The following is a 21301-nucleotide window of genomic DNA, read 5'->3' as shown; positions in this document are numbered from 1 at the left end:
GGAAGGAGAGGGTGAGAGGTGGAGGGTCAGAGGAAGCCCAGAATAGTGGCAGCAACCCAAGGGATTTCCACCAGCTTGGGCTGGGGGAGGCCCCCGAGAAGCCTTCAGCCCTCCCTGGGAGAGGGAGGATGGGTCCTTTCATGGATTCCCCAAAGAGAAAGGTTCAGTGACAGGACACTGAGTGGGAGACCAAGAATGGTCTAAATGTCGGGCAAATGTTTTTAAGCCTTCTCATTCCAACATGACATTTCAATTCTCCAGATTTCAAGACTTTTCTTCCACTTGGTAACATTATTAAGTCACAGAGAGAGGGAAAAAAAAAGCAGCTTATTCTTAATATCAATAATTTCAAGAAAAACACGTTGTAACTTGCCTTGATTTTCCCCCACCGGGATTTTCTCAAGAGCACCCATCACCTTGGCCCTATCTTGCAGAGGAGGATGTGCCCCATAATTGATGAGGATTTCAGCTCAGGATGAAAACACCAGACAGCAGTCTGGGCTTCAAGACAGCCCCTTTCTTATCACCAGGACAGTACATGATGATCACATTTTGGGAGAATGCTCTCATTTATAAAAAATGACCAAATTATACCATGTCTGGGAGACCTGATTCTTTTCCTGTGGGATATTTATTCTGGTTACCCAAGTAATCATAATAGTCATTGGAGATTAGCACATTCTGTCTGAAGCTTAGGCAATTTGGCTATTGTATCCACTTAATTAAGCTAAGGAGCTTATTGATATCACTATTCCAGTATGTGATAATATTCCATAAACATATTCAGAGAATTAAGTAAATAAGCGCATTTGTTAAAACCTCAAATAAATGTGCAAGTAGGTAAGAAGAAGGAAAATTTTTCAGCTCAGCAACGAGCATGAATTGTTAAGTACTAAACATCTCAGGGAGCTGAGGGCTCATGATTGTGTTGGCTTCCATTCAAAAGATATTACTTTAGATGCTTGGAAGTTCTTATCTCAGCAAGGGAAGGATCTAACCAGCTTTCAAGACCTGCCCTGGAGGAGTAGCTATAGATCACGATCCTTCTTTCCATTTGAAGATGTGGCTCTGGTTGCCAAGGCTGCTATCTGGGGCAAGGGGAGGGTCGATGTAGCATGGCTTCTGACTTCTATCCCAAAGCTCCAGAGGTAGCCCAGGGGACACGCCCAGGAGGTACCTGGGCACATTCAAGCCTCCTCTACTCCACTGTGGGTGGGGCAGGTATATCCTACTTCTTCCCAGTGCCCCCAGTTCACACGGTAGGCTAGTTTGTACAAGCCCCTCATTAACTGTGGATGCAGGGAGCAGGGCTCGTTTAGGGATATAAAGTAAACCCCAGGCACTGAGGTGTTTGATTTGGCAGCATATTTAGTTTTTAGATAAATTAAAACATGAAAACTTTTTTTTAACAAATGTGGAACCCCACATACTAAACCTCTGCCTTCTGATCATTACTCACTCTCAAATTCACTATTACTTTCATTAGTAACCGGGTTTTTCATATTCCTTTATATAGTCAAAGATGATTGATTTCTGTAATTGGAAGTAAACGACTTTTTAATAAGCTTGCTTGAAATGCTGGTGGTAATAGTCATGGTTTCAGAGCCTGGGATGATTCCTACCTTCATCCTTTTGTTTTTCCTCCAGAAAATAGCACCAGAGCTCTTCCTCTTTTTGTTTCTGTTATGGCTAAATATTCTCAAAGAGGTGAGGGGAAGAAAGAGAGAGGCAGAGACTCGCCCACCATTTTGCAGAGGATGCCTTACAGAAAGGACATGGTTCAGGGAGAATATAGTTTCCCCCCTTGAACTTGAGCTCTGCCTACATGAAATGCCAGTGTGCATGGCTCTATTTCTGTAGGGATTTCTATCCCAGCTGCACATTTGGGGGATAAGTGGAGAAGAAGGAAACCGAGGGAGTTAGGACCAGAGAAAGGAGGAAAGCAGACAGCAAAACTGGAAGGGAGGTTTATGCAGTGAAGCTTTGGGAGAGATGAAGGAAGTTGAAGGGGGAAGTCCACCGAACCTGAGAACTACCTTCTTCATTCATCGGAATGGGTGAGGAGGGGGGACTGGGGAATTGGAATGTGTGTAAGCAGGATTGATGGCACAGGTTTTGGTGCTGTGTCTCTGGGGAGTCACTGCTCCAAGTGATAAAAGCAGGCAGGGAACACTCGGGAGAAAAACAGACACGGAGAAGGAATTGCCATAATATGCAAAGATAAAAATAACTTACAAGCTTCATGTTGAAACTTCTGGGGAGAGAGATTCTGAAAAAATGTCAGCGTATTAAGGAATGATAAGTGGAAGTTAAATATACACAACCCATTATGACAAGTTGAAGATGAATTACATGCTATTATATGTTCTTTAGTGTCTTGGCTTTAGTGTTTTGTTTTGGTGAATATACAAATATTTGTAGGATCTTTCATAAGTTTGCTTGCAAACTCCATCTTGTTTTTCATATAAAGGCTTACTCCTTAATTATGGCTTTTCTTATCACAGGGATGTTCCGATCCCTCATGGCTGGGGATGGATGGACACTGCACTCTACAAATCAGAGGACAGGACAGTGTATATCCCAGGGTCCAACAATTGTTAAGAACTCTCATTTCAGCAGAAGCTGTTTTCTCTTCAGCTCATGGAGTGTATTGGTCATTAGCTGCCCCAGGGGACTAAGAGGGGCCAGGACAGCAGAACTTCACATTCTTTGAACTTGGGGAGGTTAAAATTTTCAGAATTAGGAGTAGTTTCTGCCTCCTACGGGAGAGTCTAGATATCATCTTCAAGGCAAACAGCGCTGTTTGAGATAATCTAATCATTTAATGCACCATTTGAGGTCCCTATATATAAGGCTAAGCTCCACTATCCTCGGGGAAGCTCTAAAAAATGAGATAACCCAAATGCAGGTGTTTCAGGGTAAGAGTTAGGTGCTCTATGTTCAGAAATTCACTGGATGTGTGTTTCTTTAGCAGAATTATGTGTCCGCGCAGCTAGAGAAATCCCCCCCCCCCCTAAATCTCAGTGTAGATTGTCATATGCCTTAAAAGTACTGTTTGTACTTAGACCGTGTGATGGCTAATTTTATGGGTCAACTTGGCTGAGGTATGGTGTCCAGATGTTTGGTCAAACACCATTGTAGATGTTGCTTTTAGATGTGATTGACATTTATATCAGCAGAGTTTGAGTAAAGCCGACTACTCTCCATAATGTGGATGGGCCTCATCCAAGCTTTAAGAGAAAAAAGACCGAGGTTCTCTGAGGAAGAAGTAATTCCAGAATGCCTTGGGACTTCACTTGCAAATGAATGGCATCTCTCATTTAGGTGCCGAATAGTGATCATAAGAACAGGGGAAAGACAGACTGGTATTTAGTAAGCAGAATCTGGTCCTGCGCAGTAAAGACCTGCCCTTCTCAACAGGCCAATAGCACCCCCATTGAGAAAGGTATGGTGAGGAGCTGGTCACTGGGTGCAGCCCACTGGGACTAGCCTCTTGTTTGTGTCCTTTAAGACTGAATAGCCCAGAAGTGGGGAAAACAAAGTGCCATGAACTATTTGTCAGGACTCTGAATCCAGACAATGACCTAGAGAAAGTGATAAAGAGGCAGTTGGGCCTGGAGGCCAAAGCAGTCTGCTCCTCGGAATGCTTGATGGAGGCCCAGAGCCACTGGGTGATGGCTCTCTAAGAGCCCCACTTCCAGAAGGAGCTGTTAGCGCCCAAGCCTCTGGTAAGGTCTTATAAAAGTCTGCCTGGCCTAGTCATATGTGGTAGCCAGGGAAGCAGTGTGCCTGGGGCTGGAACAGTGGCCTGCAGCAATGCCACCATCAGAGGACAGCGAGCCCAGCATATGGCAGCCCCTGCAGCATGTGGAAAGACGAGGAAGCCAGGGAAGATGAAGGATCCTGGGCATGTATTGCAGAGCATTCGAGAGGCTGTCCTTGGAGACCCTTTCAGTATCAGTCTGGGGACTTGTTTTAAGATGAGTGGACTAATTTTTAGCAGGAAAGCCAGTAGAGACTTCAGCCAATATAATTTGGGAATAAAAAGGAGACATAGCCCTGTTGGGCTGTCACCAGCTGGTGAGGCCAGGGGTACACGAGACTCACTGGGAGGGGCATCCTCTGACGCTGTCCCTCCAGGAATGAGAATGGAAGGCTTGTGAGGGCCGGCAAGAGGCAAGAAGGCTGTGCGAAAAGGACAGCATCTTTCCAGTATGGCCCGGATGATTCCATTCCTAACTGGTGCCAATCCGAACTCCTTAACTGCTGAAGAAATGAGATCTGGCTAAATGTGTTCTTTTTTGCCCTCCTTAAAGATATCAGAAGTTCATATTTTGCACACAGCTTTATGCTGGCCATGCTGGCTGGCCAGGCCTCACGGGGTCCAGAACAAACACACCTGATCTGCATTTGGTCAGCATTGGGAGGCCCAAGGAGGCCAAGGAATTAACAGAGGAATCCGAGGATTGTTCCTATCCCTGAAGGCCTCAACTTGAAATAGCTCTTGCTCCGGAGGACTTGTATGAGTGTATGGCAAGGAGTGGGGGCAGGGCTGTGGGGGAGAAGCTTGTGAATCCATTCAGGTTCGTGCAAAATGATTTTGATGCTGATCGGTCACTGGAAACAGATGTGACTCCTTCTTCATGGGGATGAATATTTATGATCTTTTCTTTTCATAGTCCAGGGTGTCCATGAAGAGTGAATATGGGTGACAAATGCAATTTTTGGTGAGAACTTCGTTCTGGGCCTGAGGATACTGTCTGCTGCAGACAATATGTTTGAGGTAATAATTTTTTATTTCCCAGAATCACAGAAATCTGCTTTCCGCAGGATTACATGTTAGCAGACTAATGTGAATGATCCTCTGTGGGTTGTTATTTTAACAATGAGGGGGTGTTTAGTGGAATTGGTGATTTTTATCTGGATCTCAGGAACTCGCCAACTATGCCAGTACAACAGATGAATGATGGGTGACTTGAGATCTTGCATGTACAGCAAGAAACAGTGAAGCATCTGGCTGGCAAACAGGCACCCTGATTTCCTAACAGTGTGACAATATCAACACTGACAGGACTTCGAGGAAGCTCTCAAGGAGGGGCCTGAAGCCTTCCTGCAGTTTCCCAAACCACTTCAGTGCTCCTCGATCCAGCCTGCATAACCCTTCTCACAGTTTTCTGTCTTTCTGTGACCACTGGAGTCATGGAGACCCCCTATCTTAATGTGGTTAATTCCCTGGCAGTAGCCTGCTCTAGATGGCCAGGGAATGCTCTCAGGAAGACTGGAAGGTGCTAGCAGATGAGGCCATGCTAGCCTATACACATGGCACACAAGGGGATAAGGGTGAGGCTCTGATCTCATCTGCTCTAGCCTTTATTTCTTGGTCTTCATCCTCCTTATCTGAGAAAGACCAGTACCTCCTACCGTCTGTGCAGTCTCTTACAAACAGAGCTAATTCTCTGGCAATCAAGCCAACCAACCAAGAGAGTGAGAGACAGAAGAAATGAAATATTCCAGCCAGTCCATTGCCTGATTTCTTATAGGCCTGGCTAGTATTTTGGGGGCCAGGTTTATTTTCTGACCTAGCAGATAGGAATGCCTGTAGCAGCCACTAGTTTTCTAGTGATCAGATTTTAATAGGAACCAGATTGTTCAGCCCCTTGGCTCCCATTCTGCACGCTGGGGGAGACTACTATCTCTCTTGTTGTCTCTGTTTCCCTTTTGGGGTGACACCTTGGAAATGAAGCTCTGACAACAGAAGCTCCTTCACGCTTTTGCTGGGAGATCAGCTTTCGCTTGGTGCAGGGGAAGGAAGGCAGTGATGTGCTGCTATGATGGTAGATGTCACTTTGACCAACCTTGGCAGAGGTGGACACCATCTGGGGGCATGAAGGACTCAAGCCATTTCAAGGACTCATCTTAGAACAAAGCAAACAATGCATCCTCTTCGGCCTGGGTCCCTGGGCCTGTTTTACTCAGTCCATGCTATGCCTGGTAGAAGCTGGCAGCTATTTAGGAAGTCAGGGAAAGGCATCCCTGGCCGCGGGGTGGGTGTTGGTGGGGGGGCCAACTTGATGAAATACTGCTCTGTGGAGAGAGACTAAGAAATAAGGGCTGTCATTAAGTGGGACTGAGATAAAAAAAAAAAAAATCTCCCGAGGTTTGTTTAAGAAACACACAGAATTTGCTGGGTTGAGCATAGTAGGGGAAATTGTATTATCGATGATTATCCCTGATAAAATGTCTCCAAATCTTTTACAGGACACTGATTTGTGGTGACCTGTTATTCTGCCAGCAACAGGTGGTGAAGCCCTCAGTGTGTGGTGTATTAGGGGGCTCTACACAATGTCCTCAGGGCTCAACCCTAGGAGTCTTCTTTGTCCTACTTCTCAACCAGCTTATAAGTCCCCAGAGGCTGGGGCTCTTGGGATTTGTGTGCCCCCCCCCCGGCCGCAAGACGGCCTTGAACTTAAGAGATGCACAGTAACTGTCAAATCAGTCACAGGACCTAGAGTTTCCACGATACTCCTGATCATAGAAGCCCTCAATTTCCTACTCTTTTGCTTCTAATGCCGAACTGCCTAGCCTCAGGAAAAACTGTGGTAAAGGATCTTACTGTGTTCAGCCTGTATAATTCACCACACATATATCCACAACCCACACACAATCGCCTGAGCACCCTTTCTCTAGAAATTAAAAAAAAAAACAGTTCTTTACATAAGATTCATTTCAAAATTAGAGCTGAGGTGCGTTGTTTGATATGGCCTCCTGTCTTCTTTCTTTGGTGGACTGATAGTTTTATTTTTATATTAAATTAACACACAGTAAATCTGACTTGGGTGTGTGTGTGCGTGTGTGTGCGTGCATGCTCCTGGGCAGTTCTGAGATTTAACATGTATATAGATTTGTATAACCACTATCTCCCAAATTCTATTGTCCCCCAAAGCCCCGTCTTCCTGCCCTGTTGGAGCCATGCCCTCCCCCACCCCAACTCATCATCACTATAGTTTTGTCTTTCTCAGAATGTCCTATAAATGAATCAGAGATTGTACAGCTTTATGAGACTGGCCTGATGTCTCTGAGGGTAACAAATGATAACATAAATTATTATTTCTCTAGGCTAAATATTGGGTTGTATGATATGTCTATGTTTAACTTTATAAGAAACTGCCAATTATTTTCCAAAGCGTCTGTAACCATTTTGCATCCTCACCAGCAATATATGGGTTCCGGTTGCTCTGCAACTTTGCTAGCATTTGGTATTGTTAGTTTAGAAAAATAATTTTTTTAAAGCTTTTTAATAGGGGATGTAGAGATATCTCAGCATTGTTTAAATTACATTTCTCTAATGACCAATGATGTGGAACATCTTTGCATGTGCTCATTCACCATCCATACATCCTTTTGAGTGAAGCATCTGTTTACCAGACACTTGGACCCCCCATGACCCCTTCTTTTTTTTTTTTTTAGTGAGCTGTGGGGCGCCTGGGTGGCTCAGTTGGTTAAGTGTCGGCCTCTTGACTTCAGCTAAGGTCATGATCTCAGGGTGGTGAGATCGAGCCCAGCATCAGGCTCTGCACTCAGTGGGGAGCCTGCTCCTCTCTCTCTTTCCCTCTGCACCTACCCCCATTCTTCCTCTCTCAAACAAATAAATCTTTAAAAATTTACTTGTTTCTCAAATTCCTCCTATCAGTGAGATCATATGATACTTGTCTTTCTTTGACTGACTTATGTCACTTAGCATAATACTCTTTTTTATTACTTCTAGGAAGTTCCATCCATGTCTTTGCAAATGGCAATATTTCGTTTTTGGATGGCTGCATAATATTCCATTGTGTGTGTGTGTGTGTGTGTGTGTGTGTGTGTGTGTGTGTGTGTGTATCACATCTTCTTTATCCATTCATGCTGGAGCAGAGGGGATTGGGAAGGATGGGGTGGCTGGGTGATGGCCACTGGGGAGAGTATGTGCTATGGTGAGCGCTGTGAATTGTGTAAGACTAATGAATCATAGACCTGTACCCCTGAAACAAATAATGCATTATATGTTAATAAAAAAATTTATTTGTGTTCCAAGTATGAAATTTGGAGAGTAGAATTTACTTCTACCCATATTCCTTTATTACTTCCAGTCTTATAGGTTCTTGGAATTATCTAAATAGACAAATAGGTCACGTGTGAATAGGGACAGGAAACTGAATACAGTTTCATTATTTCTTTTTTCAAGTTTTATGCCTTTTTAATATTTTTCTTGTTTAATTGCACTGGCTAGAACTTTTGGTATTGTGTTAAATAGAAGTAGTAAGAGTTAACAATCTCAATTGTTGCCAATTTTACAGAGGAAAGTGTTAAGTTATCCACCAGTGAGTATGATGTTAGCTGTAAGTTTTTAAGAGTTGCCCTTCGTCAGGTTGAGGAAGCTCCCTTCTATTTCTAGTTTCCTAGAGTTTTTGTGTGAATGAATGATAAATTTTATCAAATATTTTTCTGCTTCAATTGGTATGATCATGTGTTTTTCCTTAGCCTGTTAATATGGTGGCTTATACTGATTGATTTTTGAATACATCAAAATTGTTTTCCTGAGGTAAACCTCATTTAGCTGTGGGGCATTATTCTTTTTATATATTGCTGGATTCAATACGCTGGTATTTTTAATTATGTTTATAGGGGATAGTAGTCTATAGTTTTCTGGTGACGTCTTTGTCTGATTTGGTATGAAGATAATACTGTCCTCATAAAATGTGTTGGGAAATGTTCCTTATATTTTCTGGAAAAGATTTTGTGGAATTGGTATTATTTATTTTTTTAATGTTTGGTGGAATTCTATAGTGAAACAATCTGGGCTAGGAAATTTCTTTTTGGAAGACTTTAACTATGAATTCAATTCTTAAAATAGATATAGAAGTATTTAGGTTACCTAATTCTCCTTATGTGAGTTTTGGTAGTTTGTGGCTTCAAGGAATTTGTCCATTTTATCTAAATTGTGAAATTTGTATAGCCTGTTTGCAATATTCCCTTATACTTTCAATAATGTAATGATATCCCTTTTTCATTCATGTTATTGGCTATTTGTGTCTTTTTATTTCTTTGTCAATCTAGGTAGATATTTATCAATGTTACTGATGTTTTCAAAGAACCAGTTTTGGTTTCATTGATTTTCTTAATTGTTTTTCTCTTTTCATTGATTTTTGCTCTTATTTCCTTCCTTCTGCTTGCTTTTGAATTATTTTGTTCTAGTTTCTCAAGGTGGTAGCTAAGGTTGTTGATTTATAACTTTTTTTTTTGCCAATATATGTGTTTAATGCTATAAATTTCTTCCTAAGTACTGCTTCAACTACAACCCAGAAATTTCTATGTGCTTTATTTTCATTTTCCATCAGTTGAAAATATTTCTAATTTCTCTTAAGAATTTATTTTTGAGAGGGCAGAGCAAGATGGCAGAGGAGTAGGAGACCTGGATTTTTTTTTTTTTAAAGAACTGTTTTATTTTTTTTTAAAGATTTTATTTATTTATTTATTTGTTTGAGAGAGAGAATGAGAGAGAGAGAGAGAGCATGAGAGGGGGGAGGGTCAGAGGGAGAGGCAGACTCCCTGCTGAGCAGGGAGCCCAATGTGGGACTCAATCCCGGGACTCCAGGATCATGACCTGAGCCAAAGGCAGTCGCTTAACCAACTGAGCCACCCAGGCGCCCGGAGACCTGGATTACGTCTGGTCCCAGGAATTCAGCTGGATTGGGATCAAACCATTCTGAACACCTATGAACTCAACAGGAGATGGAAGAAAAGAATAGCAACAACTCTCTGAACAGAAAAGCGACTACTTTCTGGAAGTTAGGACGTGCGGAGAAGTGAATCCGAGGTGATATTCAGGAGGATAGATGGCTGGGGAGGGGGCCTCTGTCGGCTGCTCTGGCAAGTGATAGAGCCGTGGAGCACAAAACTGGAACTTTTAGAAGTTGGCTCCGCTGAGGGATGTCGCTCCAGTGGCTAAGCGGGGGGTGGAACCCTCGCGGGACAGTGTGGTCTCAGGACCCTCGGGGTCACAGAAAGACCAGGGGTGCCTGAGTGCGGCAGAGCTCCCAGGTATCGGAGCGGGGAAGCCGGCTGCAGAGATGGAGCCGAGGCGCGGGCTCTCAGCTCGGGGTTGCCATAAAGCGTGATCTGCAGCACAGTCGGGCCACTGCTCCTACAGCAGGGACCCAACAAGCGGCAGGTGGCAGGTCCGGGGAGACTCTCCTTCCTCCCCTGGGAGGAGCAGTGCAGAAGTGCACTGCAGGGATCTGCTGGGTTTGGAGACTCCACACTGAGTCGGGTGCCAGAGACAGAAATGGTCAGTCACAGGCCGGGTGAGCACGGAGTGCAGCCGGAGACGGGGAGACGGGAGTGATTGACTGCTTTTCTCTGGGGGCGCACTGAGAAGCGGGGCCCCGAGTTCTCGGCTCCTTCGGGGCGGAGATTGGGAGGCTGCCATTTTCACTCTCGTCCTCCAAAGCTGTATGGAAAGCTTACAGGGAACAAAAGCTCCGGAGAGCAAACCCGAGCAGATTACTTAGCCCGGACTGACAAGGGCGGGGCAATTCCGCCTCCTGCAAAGACATTTGGGAACCACGGCAACAGGCCTCTCCCGCAGAAGATCAGCAAGAACAGCCAGCCAAGACCAAGTTTACCGATCAAGGAGAACGGGAGAACTCCAGCGCTAGGGGAATACTGCACATAGAATTAATGGCTTTTTTACCATGATTCTTTAGTCTTTCAAAGTTAATTTTTTTTAACTGTCTTTTTTTTTTTTTTGGATTTTTCTTTTTCCCTTTTTCAACGAACATCGTATCAATCCCTTTGTTAAAATTTTTTTTTTCATTTTTAGAGTCATATTCTATCCCTTCATAGTAGTTACCCTTATTTTTGGCATATATATATATAAGTTGTTCTCTCTTTAAAATTTTGAGATACAGTTTCTTCTAACAGATCAAAATATACCCTAAATCTCTAGTGTATGGCTTTGTCTAGTCTCCGCCTGATCACATTCCTCCCCTTTTCTTTCTTTTTTTTTTAATCCTCTTCTTTCTTCTTATTGATTCCTTTTATAAAATTTTTAATAATTTTCATCTTTACAGTCATATTCCACCCCTTCATCATATCAACCCTTATTTTGTACATATATAAATCTTTATTTCTTTAAAATTTTGGGAGGCACTTTCTTCTAACAGACCAAAATACACCCAAAATCTAGTGTGTGGCATGGATCTATGCACCAGCCTGTTCATATTTGATCACATTCTGTTTTTTTTATTTTGTTCTGTTTTTGTTTGTTTTTATCTTTATCTTTTTCTTTTTTTTCTCTTTCTTTTTTCTTTCTTTCCCTTTCTTTTCCCATGGTTTCAGGTCTTTTCTGATTTGTTTAAGAGTATATTTTCTGGGGATGTTAGCATTTTGTTCTCTCATTCATCTATTCCCCTCTGGACAAAATGACAAGATGGAAAAAATCACCTCAACAAAAAGAACAAGAGGTAGTACCGTCTGCCAGGGACCTATCAATATGGACATTAGTACAATGTCGGACCTAGAGTTCAGAATCGTGATTTTAAAGATACTAGCTGGGCTTGAAAAAAGCATGGAAGTTATTAGAGAAACCCTTTCTAGAGAAATAAAAGAACTAAAATCTAACCAAGTCGAAATCAAAAAGGCTATTAATGAGGTGTAATAAAAAATTGGGGGAAATAACTGCTAGAATAAATGAGGCAGAAGAGAGAATCAGTGATATAGAAGACAAAATGATGGAAAATAAAGAAGCTGAGAAAAAGAGAGATAAACAACTACTGGATCACGAGGGCACAATTCGAGAGATAAGCGATACCATAAGACAAAACAACATTAGAATAATTGGGATCCCAGAAGAAGAAGAAAGAGAGAGAGGGGCAGAAGGTATATTGGAGCAAATAATAGCAGAGAACTTCCCTAATGTGGGGAAGGAAACAGGCATCAAAATCCAGGAGACAAGGAGAACCCCACTCAAAATCAATAAAAATAGGTCAACACTCCGATATCTAACAGTAAAACTTACGAGTCTCAGAGACAAAGAGAAAATCCTGAAAGCAGCTCGGGAGAAGAGATATGTAACCTACAATGGTGGAAACATTAGATTGGCAACAGACCTATCCACAGAGATGTGGCAGGCCAGGAAAGACTGGCATGATATCTTCAGAGCACTAAACGAGAAAAATATGCAGCCAAGAATACTATATCCAGCTAGGCTCTCATTGAAAATAGAAGGAGAGATAAAAAGCTTCCAGGACAAACAAAAACTAAAGGAATTTGCAAACACGAAACCAGCCCTACGAGAAATATTGAAAGGGGTCCTCTAAGCAAAGAGAGAGCCTAAAAGCAGCAAAGATCAGAAAGGAACACAGACAACATACAGTAACAGTCACCTTACAGGCAATACAATGGCACTAAATTCTTACCTTTCAATAGTTACCCTGAATGTAAATGGGCTAAATGCCCCAATCAAAAGACACAGGCTATCAGATTGGATTAAAAACAAGACCCATCAATATGCTGTCTGCAAGAGACTCATTTTAGACCCAAAGACACCCCCACATTGAAAGTGAGGGAGTGGAAAACCATCTTCCATGCTAATGGACACCAAAAGAAAGCTGGGGTGGCAATCTTTATATCAGACAAATTAGATTTTCAAACAAAGACTGTAATAAGAGATGAGGAAGGACACTATATCTTACTTAAAGGGTCTATCCAACAAGAAGATCTAACAATTGTAAATATCTATGCCCCGAACATGGGAGCAGCCAATTATATAAGGCAATTAATAACAAAAGCGAAGAAACACATTGACAACAATACAATAATAGTGGGGGACTTGAACAGCCCCCTGACTCAAATGTACAGATCATCTAAGCAAAAGATCAACAAGGAAATAAAGACTTTAAATGACATACTGGACCAAATGGACTTCACAGACATATTCAAAACATTCCATCCCAAAGCAATGGAATACACATTCTTCTCTAGTGCCCATGGAACATTCTCCAGAATTGATCACATCCTAGGTCATAAATCAGGGCTCAACTGGTAACAAAAGACTGGGATTATTCCCTGCATATTTTTAGACCACAATGCTTTGAAACTAGAACTCAATCACAAGAGGAAAGTCGGAAAGAACTCAAATACACGGAGGCTAAAGAGCATCCTACTACAGAATGAATGGGTCAACCAGGAAATTAGGGAAGAATTAAAAAAACTCATGGAAACCAATGAAAATGAAAACACAACTGTTCAAAATCTTTGGGATACAGCAAAGGCAGTCCTAAGAGGAAAGTATATAGCAATACAAGCCTTTCTCAAGAAACAAGAAAGGTCTCAAATACACAACCTAACCCTACACCTAAAGGAGATAGAGAAAAAACAGCAAATAATGCCTAAGCCTAGCAGGAGAAGAGAAATAATAAAGATCAGAGCAGAAATCAATGAAATAGAAACCAAAAGAACAGTAGAACAGATTAACAAAACTAGGAGCTGGTTCGTTGAAAGAATTAACAAGATTGATAAACCCCTGACCAGACTTCTCACAAAGAAAAGAGAAATGATCCAAATAAACAAAATCATGAAGGAAAGAGGAGAGATCACAACCAACATCAAAGAAATACAAACAATGTAAGCACATATCTTGAGCAACTCTATGCCAGCAAATTAGATAACCTGGAAGAAATGGGTGCATTCCTAGAGATGTATCAACTACCAAAATTGAACCAGGAAGAAATAGAAAACCTGAACAGACCTATAACCACTAAGGAAATTGAAGCAGTCATCAAAAATCTCCCAAGAAACAAAAGCCCAGGGCCAGATGGCTTCCCAGGGGAATTCTATCAGACATTTCAAGAAGAATGAATACCTATTCTCCTGAAACTGTTCCAAAAAATAGAAATGGAAGGAAAACTTCCAAACTCATTTTATGAGGCCAGCATTACCTTGATCCCAAAACCAGACAAATACCCCATCAAAAAGGAGAACTACAGACCAATATCCTGGATGAACATGGATGCAAAAATTCTCACCAAAATACTAGCCAACAGGATCCAACAGTCCATTAAAAGTATTATTCATCATGACCAAGTGGGATTTATCCCTGGGCTGCAAGGCTGGTTCAACATACGCAAATCAATCAACGTGATACAATACGTTAACAAGAATCATATGATCCTCTCCATAGATGCAGAAAAAGCCTTTGACAAAGTACAGCATCCTTTTTTGATCAAAACTCTTCAGAGTATAGGGATAGAGGGTACATACCTCAATATCAGAAAAGCCATCTATGAAAAACTGACAGCCAATATCATTCTCAATGGGGAAAAGCTGAGAGCTTTTCCCCTAAGGTCAGGAACGCGGCAGGGATGTCCACTCTCACCACTGCTATTCAACATAGTATTAGAAGGACTAGCCACAGCAATCAGACAACAAAAAGAAATCAAAGGCATTCAAATTGGCAAAGAGGAAGTCAAACTCTCACTCTTTGCAGATGATATGATACTGTATGCGGAAAACCAAAAGACTCCACCCCAAAACTGCTAGAACTCATACAGGAATTCAGTAAGGTAGGATGATATAAAATCAATTCATAGAAATCAGTGGCATTCCTATACACCAACAACAAGACAGAACAGAGACAAATCAAGGAGTCGATCCCATTTATAATTGCACCCAAAACCATAAGATACCTAGGAATAAATTTAACCAAAGAGGCAAAGGATCTGTACTCAGAAAACTATAAAATACTCATGAAAGAAATTGAAGAAGACACAAAGAAATGGAAAAATATTCCATGCTCATGGATTGGGAGAACCAGCATTGTGAAGATGTCAATGCTACCTAGAGCAATCTACACATTCAATGCAATCCCCATCAAAATACCATCCACTTTTTTCAAAGAAATGGAACAAATCATCCTAAAATTTGTATGGAACCAGAAGAGACCCCGAATAGCCAGAGGAATATTGAAAAAGAAAAGCAAAGCTGGCGGCATCACAATTCCGGACTTCCAGCTCTATTACAAAGCTGTCATCATCAAGACAGTATGGTACTGGCACAAAAACAGACACATAGATCAATGGAACAGAATAGAGAGCCCAGAAATGGACCCTCAACTCTATGGTCAACTTATCTTTGACAAAGCAGGAAAGAATGTCCAATGGCAAAAAGACAGTCTCTTCCACAAATGGTGTTGGGAAAATTGGACAGCCACATGCAGAAGAATGAAACTGGACCATTTCCTTACACCACACCCAAAAATAGACTCCAAATGGTTGAAAGACCTAAACGTGAGACAGGAGTCCATCAAAATCCTAAAGGAGAACAGAGGCAGCAACCTCTTCGACCTCAGCCGCATCAACTTCTTCCTAGAAACATTGCCAAAAGCAAGGGAAGCAAGGGCAAAAATGAACTATTGGGATTTCGTCAAGATAAAAAGCTTTTGCACAGCAATAGAAACAGTCCACAAAACCAAAAGACAACCAACAGAATGGGAGAAGATATTTGCAAATGACATAACAGATAAAGGGCTAGTATCTAAAATCTATAAAGAACTTACCAAACTCAACACCCAAAGAACAAATAATCCAATCAAGAAATGGGCAGAACACATGAACAGACATTTTTCCAAAGAAGACATCCAAATGGCCAACAGACACATGAAAAACTGCTCAACATCGCTCAGCATCAGGGAAATCCAAATCAGAACCTCAATGAGATACCACCTCACACCAGTCAGAATGGCTAAAATTAACAAGTCAGGAACAACAGGTGTTGGCGGGGATGCGGGGAAAGAGCAACGCTTCTACACTGTTGGTGGGAATGCAAGCTGGTGCAACCCCTCTGGAAAACAGCATGGAGGTTCCTCAAAAAGTTGAAAATAGAGCTACCATAAGATCCAGCAATTGCAGTACTGGTTATTTACCCCAAAGATACAAATGTAGGGATCCGAAGGGGTACGTGCACCCCGATGTTTATAGCAGCAATGTCCACAATAGCCAAACTGTGGAAAGAGCCAAGATGTCCATCGAGAGATGAATGGATAAAGACGAGGTGGTAATGGAATATTATGCAGCCATCAAAAGGAATGAGATCTTGCCATTTGCAACGACGCGGATGGAACTGGAGGGTGTTATTCTGAGTGAAAAAAGTCAATGAGAGAAAGATATGTATCATATGACCTCACTGATATGAGGAATTCTTAATCTCAGGAAACAAACTGAGGCTTGCTGGAGTGGGGGTGGGGTGGGTGGGATGGGGTGGCTGGGTGACAGACATTGGGGAGGGTATGTGCTATGGTGAGTACTGTGAATTGTGCAAGACTGTTGAATCACAGATCTGTACCTCTGAAAAGATAATGCAATATATTTTAAGAAAAAAAAAAGAAGATAGCAGGAGGGGAAGAATGAAGGGGGAGAAATCGGAGGGGGAGACGAATCATGAGAGACGATGGACTCTGGAAAACAAACTGAGGACTCTAGAGGGGCGGGGGGTGGGGGGATGGGTTAGCCTGGTGATGAGTATTAAAGAGGGCACGTTCTGTGTGGAGCACTGGGTGTTATGCACAAACAATGAATCATGGAACACGACATCAAAAACTAGTGATGTAATGTATGGTGATTAACATAAGAATAAAAAAATTTAAAGGAAAAAAATTTCTTTTTGATTCATAAGGGTTTTGTGGGAATTGTGTTGTTTAATTTCCAAGTTTTCAGAAATTTTCCATTATCTTCTGTTATTGATTTTAATTTAATTCCATTATTGTAAGAGAACATCTATTGTATTATTTCAATTCTTTTAAATTTGTTAATGTTTATTTTATAACTGATACTGTGGGCTGTCTTGGTGAATACTTCATGCACCCCTGAAAACAATGCATATTGTACTATTTTGGGGTAGAGTGTCCCATAAATGTCACTTAGATCTGGTTAGTTGATCAAGCTGTTCAGTTCTTCTATATCCTTGTTAATTTGAAGTCTATTTGTTCTGTTGATTACTGAGAGAAGAGTATTGACATTTCCAACTATAACTGTGAATTTGTCCAACTCTCCTTTTCAGTTGTACCAGTTTTTGTTTCATGTATTTTGAAGTTCTGTTGTAACATATATATGTTTAGGATTGCTCGGACTTCTTGGTGAATTGCCCCTTTTATCCTATGTTATGTTCCTCTTTATCTTTGTAATTAATTCTAAGTAATTTCCTTTCTTTGTATTTGATCTGAATTTAATATAGCCATGCAAGATTTCTTTTGATTAGTGTTTGCATTCCATATACTTTTCCATCCTTTACTTTAACCTCTCTGTATTATTATATTTAAAGTAGGATTTTTGTAAATAGCATATGGTTGGATCTATTTTTTTAAAATTTATTTTGCCAATTTCTCCCTTTCAGATTGGTATGTTTAGACTGTTTATATTTAATGTAACTTTGGTGTGTTTAGATTTAGGTATACCATTTTCTTGTGTTCTGTTTGTTCTGTTTTTCATTCTCTTTTCCCTTTCCCACCTTCTTTTAATTTGAGTATTTTTAGAATTCCATCTTAATTTATTGATTCAATGTTTGATTATATTTCTTTGAGTAGTTTTTTTAAGCGATTGCTTAGGGGTTACAATATATATACTTCACTTTTCAAAGTATATGTAGAATTAATGCTTTACCACTTTGAGTGGGATATAGAAACCTTAGCAACTGCAAGAAGCAGTGAATCTCTGGTATGTCAAAGGTTTTATGCATATAAAAGCGGTGGGGCAGTGTAGTGACCAAACAAGCCTGAAAAATGATGGATTAAACAAAAAAGTTGCATGGGGAGGTTTCCCAGAGAGACCTTGAGTAAATTAATGCACATTATGACTCTTTAAAGGGGAGGGTAGACTATTTAGCATCTCTTAAGCTTTCTGATCTAGAGAACTCCTTGTTCATGGATTTTTCCCAGGCCTATACTTTATGGAAGGCTGCCCTTTATGTGGTAGGTGCTCCACATTTTTTGAACTGAATTGACGTAGGGTAAGTCTTACCCTTTTCATTTGATATTTGAGGATGGCATATTTCTCCTTGGTTTTTCTTTTCCATATTAACTACTCTCTTTAGACTTTCTTCCCCTGTAATTATCACCATCCTTTCTTATCATTGCTTTATTATGTCCTTCTGCCTTCCACACCATAAGAGTGGGAAGGCAAGTTCACCACTTAACCCCATGAGCTCTCTCTTTTGGGCATGTCCATGAACAACCTTTAAGAATGGGGTTTCCAGAAGGAACCTGCCATGTCAGAGGTGATCCAACCAAGGCAATCCAATGGGTGGAATTGTCACTGTTGCCGTGTTTTGGACACTGCCTCTCTCCATCTGCCCAGGATCACATTGGCTTTGCTAAGCAGCCATCACATGATCCTGCTGACTCACCCAAAGCTAGCAGCCAATTGAGATCCCTGGCCCTTTTACACAGGGAGCTGTTTCTCCTGATACTCCTGATACTTCTCTCCACTTTTGCCATTTTCTTTTTGTTTGTTTGTGTGTTTAAAACAGCTTTATTGAGATGTAATTCACATGGCATAAAATTCACCCACTTGAAGTGTATAATCCAATGGGTTTTGGTATATTTACAGTTGGGCAATTATTGCCACAACTAATTTTAGAACATTTCCATCATGCTAAAAAGAAACACTGTCCCCTTTAGTTATTACCTCCCAGTCCCCCCAACCCCTCTGGACCTAGGCCACCACTAATCTAATTTTTGTCTTTATAGCTTTGCCTATTTTGGGCATGTCATATAAAAAGAATCATATGTGGTCTTTTGCGACTGGCATCTTTCACTGAGCATAATGTTTTCCAGGCTCATCCATGTTGTAGCATGTATCAGTAATTCATGCCTTTTTGAATAATAATCCCTTGTATGGCTAGAGCAGAATTTGTTTATATATTCATCAACTGATGGATATTTGGGTTGTTTCCACTTTCAGTTATTGTGGAGAATGGTGCTATGAAATTTGTGTACAAGTTTTTATGTGAACATATGTTTTCAATTCCTTTGGGTATATACCTGGGAATGCAATTTCTGGGTTGTGTGGTCACTCTATGTTTACCTTTTTGAGGAACTGCCAGACTGTTTTCCAAAGTGACTCCTCCATTTTGCCTTCCCACCAGCAGTGTACCAGACTTCCAATTTCTCTACATCCTCTCCAACAGTTGATGTTTTGAGGAAAGCTGTTGTAAGGGGTGTGATGTGGTATCTCATTGTAGTTTTGATTTTCTTTTCCCTGATGACTAATGATGTGTATATCTTTGGAGAAATGTTTATTCAAATCCATTGCCCATTTATTAACTGAGTTATTTGACTTTTTATTGTTGCATTAAAGTATTCCTTTTACATTCTAGATACCAGGCTCTTCTCAGATATATCATTTGCAAATATTTTCTCTTGCTTTTTTACATTGTCTTTTCACTTTCTTGGTGGTGTCCTTTCAAGCACAAAAGTTTTGAACGCTGGTGAAGTCCAATTTATCTATTTTCTCTTTTTCTGCTGATGTTTTTCATGTCATATCCCAAAAACCATTGCCAAATCCAAGATCCTGGAGATTTATCCCTATATTTTCTTTTCAGCATTTTGTAATTTTAGCACTTTGATCCATTATGAGCTAATTTTTCCATATGGTGTGAAGTAGGGTTCTAACTTCATTCTTTGTAATGTGAATATCCACTTGTCCCAGTGCCATTTGTTGAAAAGACTATTCCCCCCCCCCCATTTAGTGGTCTCAGTATCCTTGTTGAGAATCAGTTGACCATAGATACATGGGTATATTTCTGGGCTTTCAATTCTATTCCATTGGTCTATATGTCTATCTTTATAGCAGTACCATACTGTCTTGCTTACTGTTGCATTGTAGTAAGTTTGAAATTGGGAAATGTGAGTCCTCCACCTTTGTTTTTCCTTTTTAATATTGTTTTGGCTAACTTCATCCCTTGCATTTCCATATGAATTTTAGGATGAGCTTGTCATTTCTACAATGAAGCCTGCTGTGATTCTGATAGAGATTGCATTACTTCTGAAGATCAAGCTGGTGAGTATTACCACCTTAACAATATTAGGTCTTCTGATTCATAAACACAGGCTATTTATTTAGATCTTTCTATTTATTTAGATCTTTAATTTCTTTCTTTAGTAGTTTTGTAGTAGTTCTGTAGTCTTGAGAGTATAAGTTTTGTACTTCTTTTGTTAAATTTATTTCTAATATTTTATTATGGTTGATGAATTAGTTTCTTAATTTTTCTCTGTTCATTGCAAAGTGTATAGAAATACAATTTGAATTTTGTACATAATCTTGTACCCTGCAGCTTTGATGAACTCTATTAGTTCTAATAGTTTTTGTTTTTAAGTGAATGCCTTAGAATTTTCTATATATAAGATAATTTTATCTATGAATAAAGACAGCTTTACTTCTTCCTTTCGAATCTGGATACCTATTATGACTTTGACTTCATACTAAGAGAAGAACTTTACTCTTATCACATTTAATTTTGTTTGTTTTAACCATAGTTCATTTCTTTTAATTTGGATAGTCTTCTAATGCATTTTATTTGCAATTCATCTTTTTACCCCAGCAATTCATCTTTTTACACTGTTGGCACAGTGTCTTGTGTTTTGCATTCAATAAATGTTTGCAAGATTAAGATTATGGTATGAATCTGCAGTTTTGGCAAGGATGTCTTCTTTGTGTTTTTTACTGTGTTTATTTATTCACAAATGTTAAGCAACAGGGGTGCCATTAAAATTTCTGGGGTCCCATGATATCAAAGTGGTGGCAGTGGTACCAGAAGTTACCCTTTCTGAGTACCAAGAGGCCACGAGAGAAGTAGGAGATAGCAGTTGGAGAAGCAATGGAGACATCTGTACTGGCCTTGTAGACACTAACTCCAGAGGAGAGAGGTGAGATATTCTCACTTGACTCAGGCAGCAGATGCACCAAAGAGGTCAGAGCAGGAGAGGAGGATAACAGCTACCATGATGTAGGGGGAAAGACCTTGGTCATGTGCAAATGTGAAATGCTTTCTATGGATCCTTAAAATTAATGGAGGGCAATACTCTCAGTGGTCTGGGGACCCCAGAATAAGAAGTTGGGGTGAGAGCCAAATGTGAGTCATTTCATCTCAGGCTGCTGTGGTATGGCAAAACTTGAGCTACACATGCAAAAGTCTCTCTGTCACAAATGGTTTCTTTGATTCTTCCTTCCCTTCAAAATGCTACATCAAAAACTAACGTAACATATTGAATGGA

The 21301-nt window shown here is 40.6% G+C and overlaps 1 protein-coding gene across 1 annotated transcript in view; it reads right to left on the bottom strand.

Moving 5' to 3' along the window:
- The window catches only part of LOC112816089 (kinesin-like protein KIF6), a 93347-nt gene that overhangs the window by 44392 nt on the left and 27654 nt on the right, over positions 1-21301 (bottom strand). Inside the window, exon 3 of the mRNA XM_025862452.2 lies at positions 3481-3504. Coding sequence (XP_025718237.1) covers positions 3481-3504 — 24 coding nt within the window. The remainder of the gene's footprint in view (positions 1-3480; positions 3505-21301) is intronic.

This window comes from Callorhinus ursinus, unplaced genomic scaffold (genome assembly GCF_003265705.2).
Source record: "Callorhinus ursinus isolate GAN/ISIS: 27379988/994484 unplaced genomic scaffold, GSC_fseal_2.0 scaffold59, whole genome shotgun sequence".
Lineage (NCBI taxonomy): Eukaryota > Metazoa > Chordata > Mammalia > Carnivora > Otariidae > Callorhinus > Callorhinus ursinus.
This window is presented reverse-complemented; position numbering and strand designations above follow the sequence as displayed.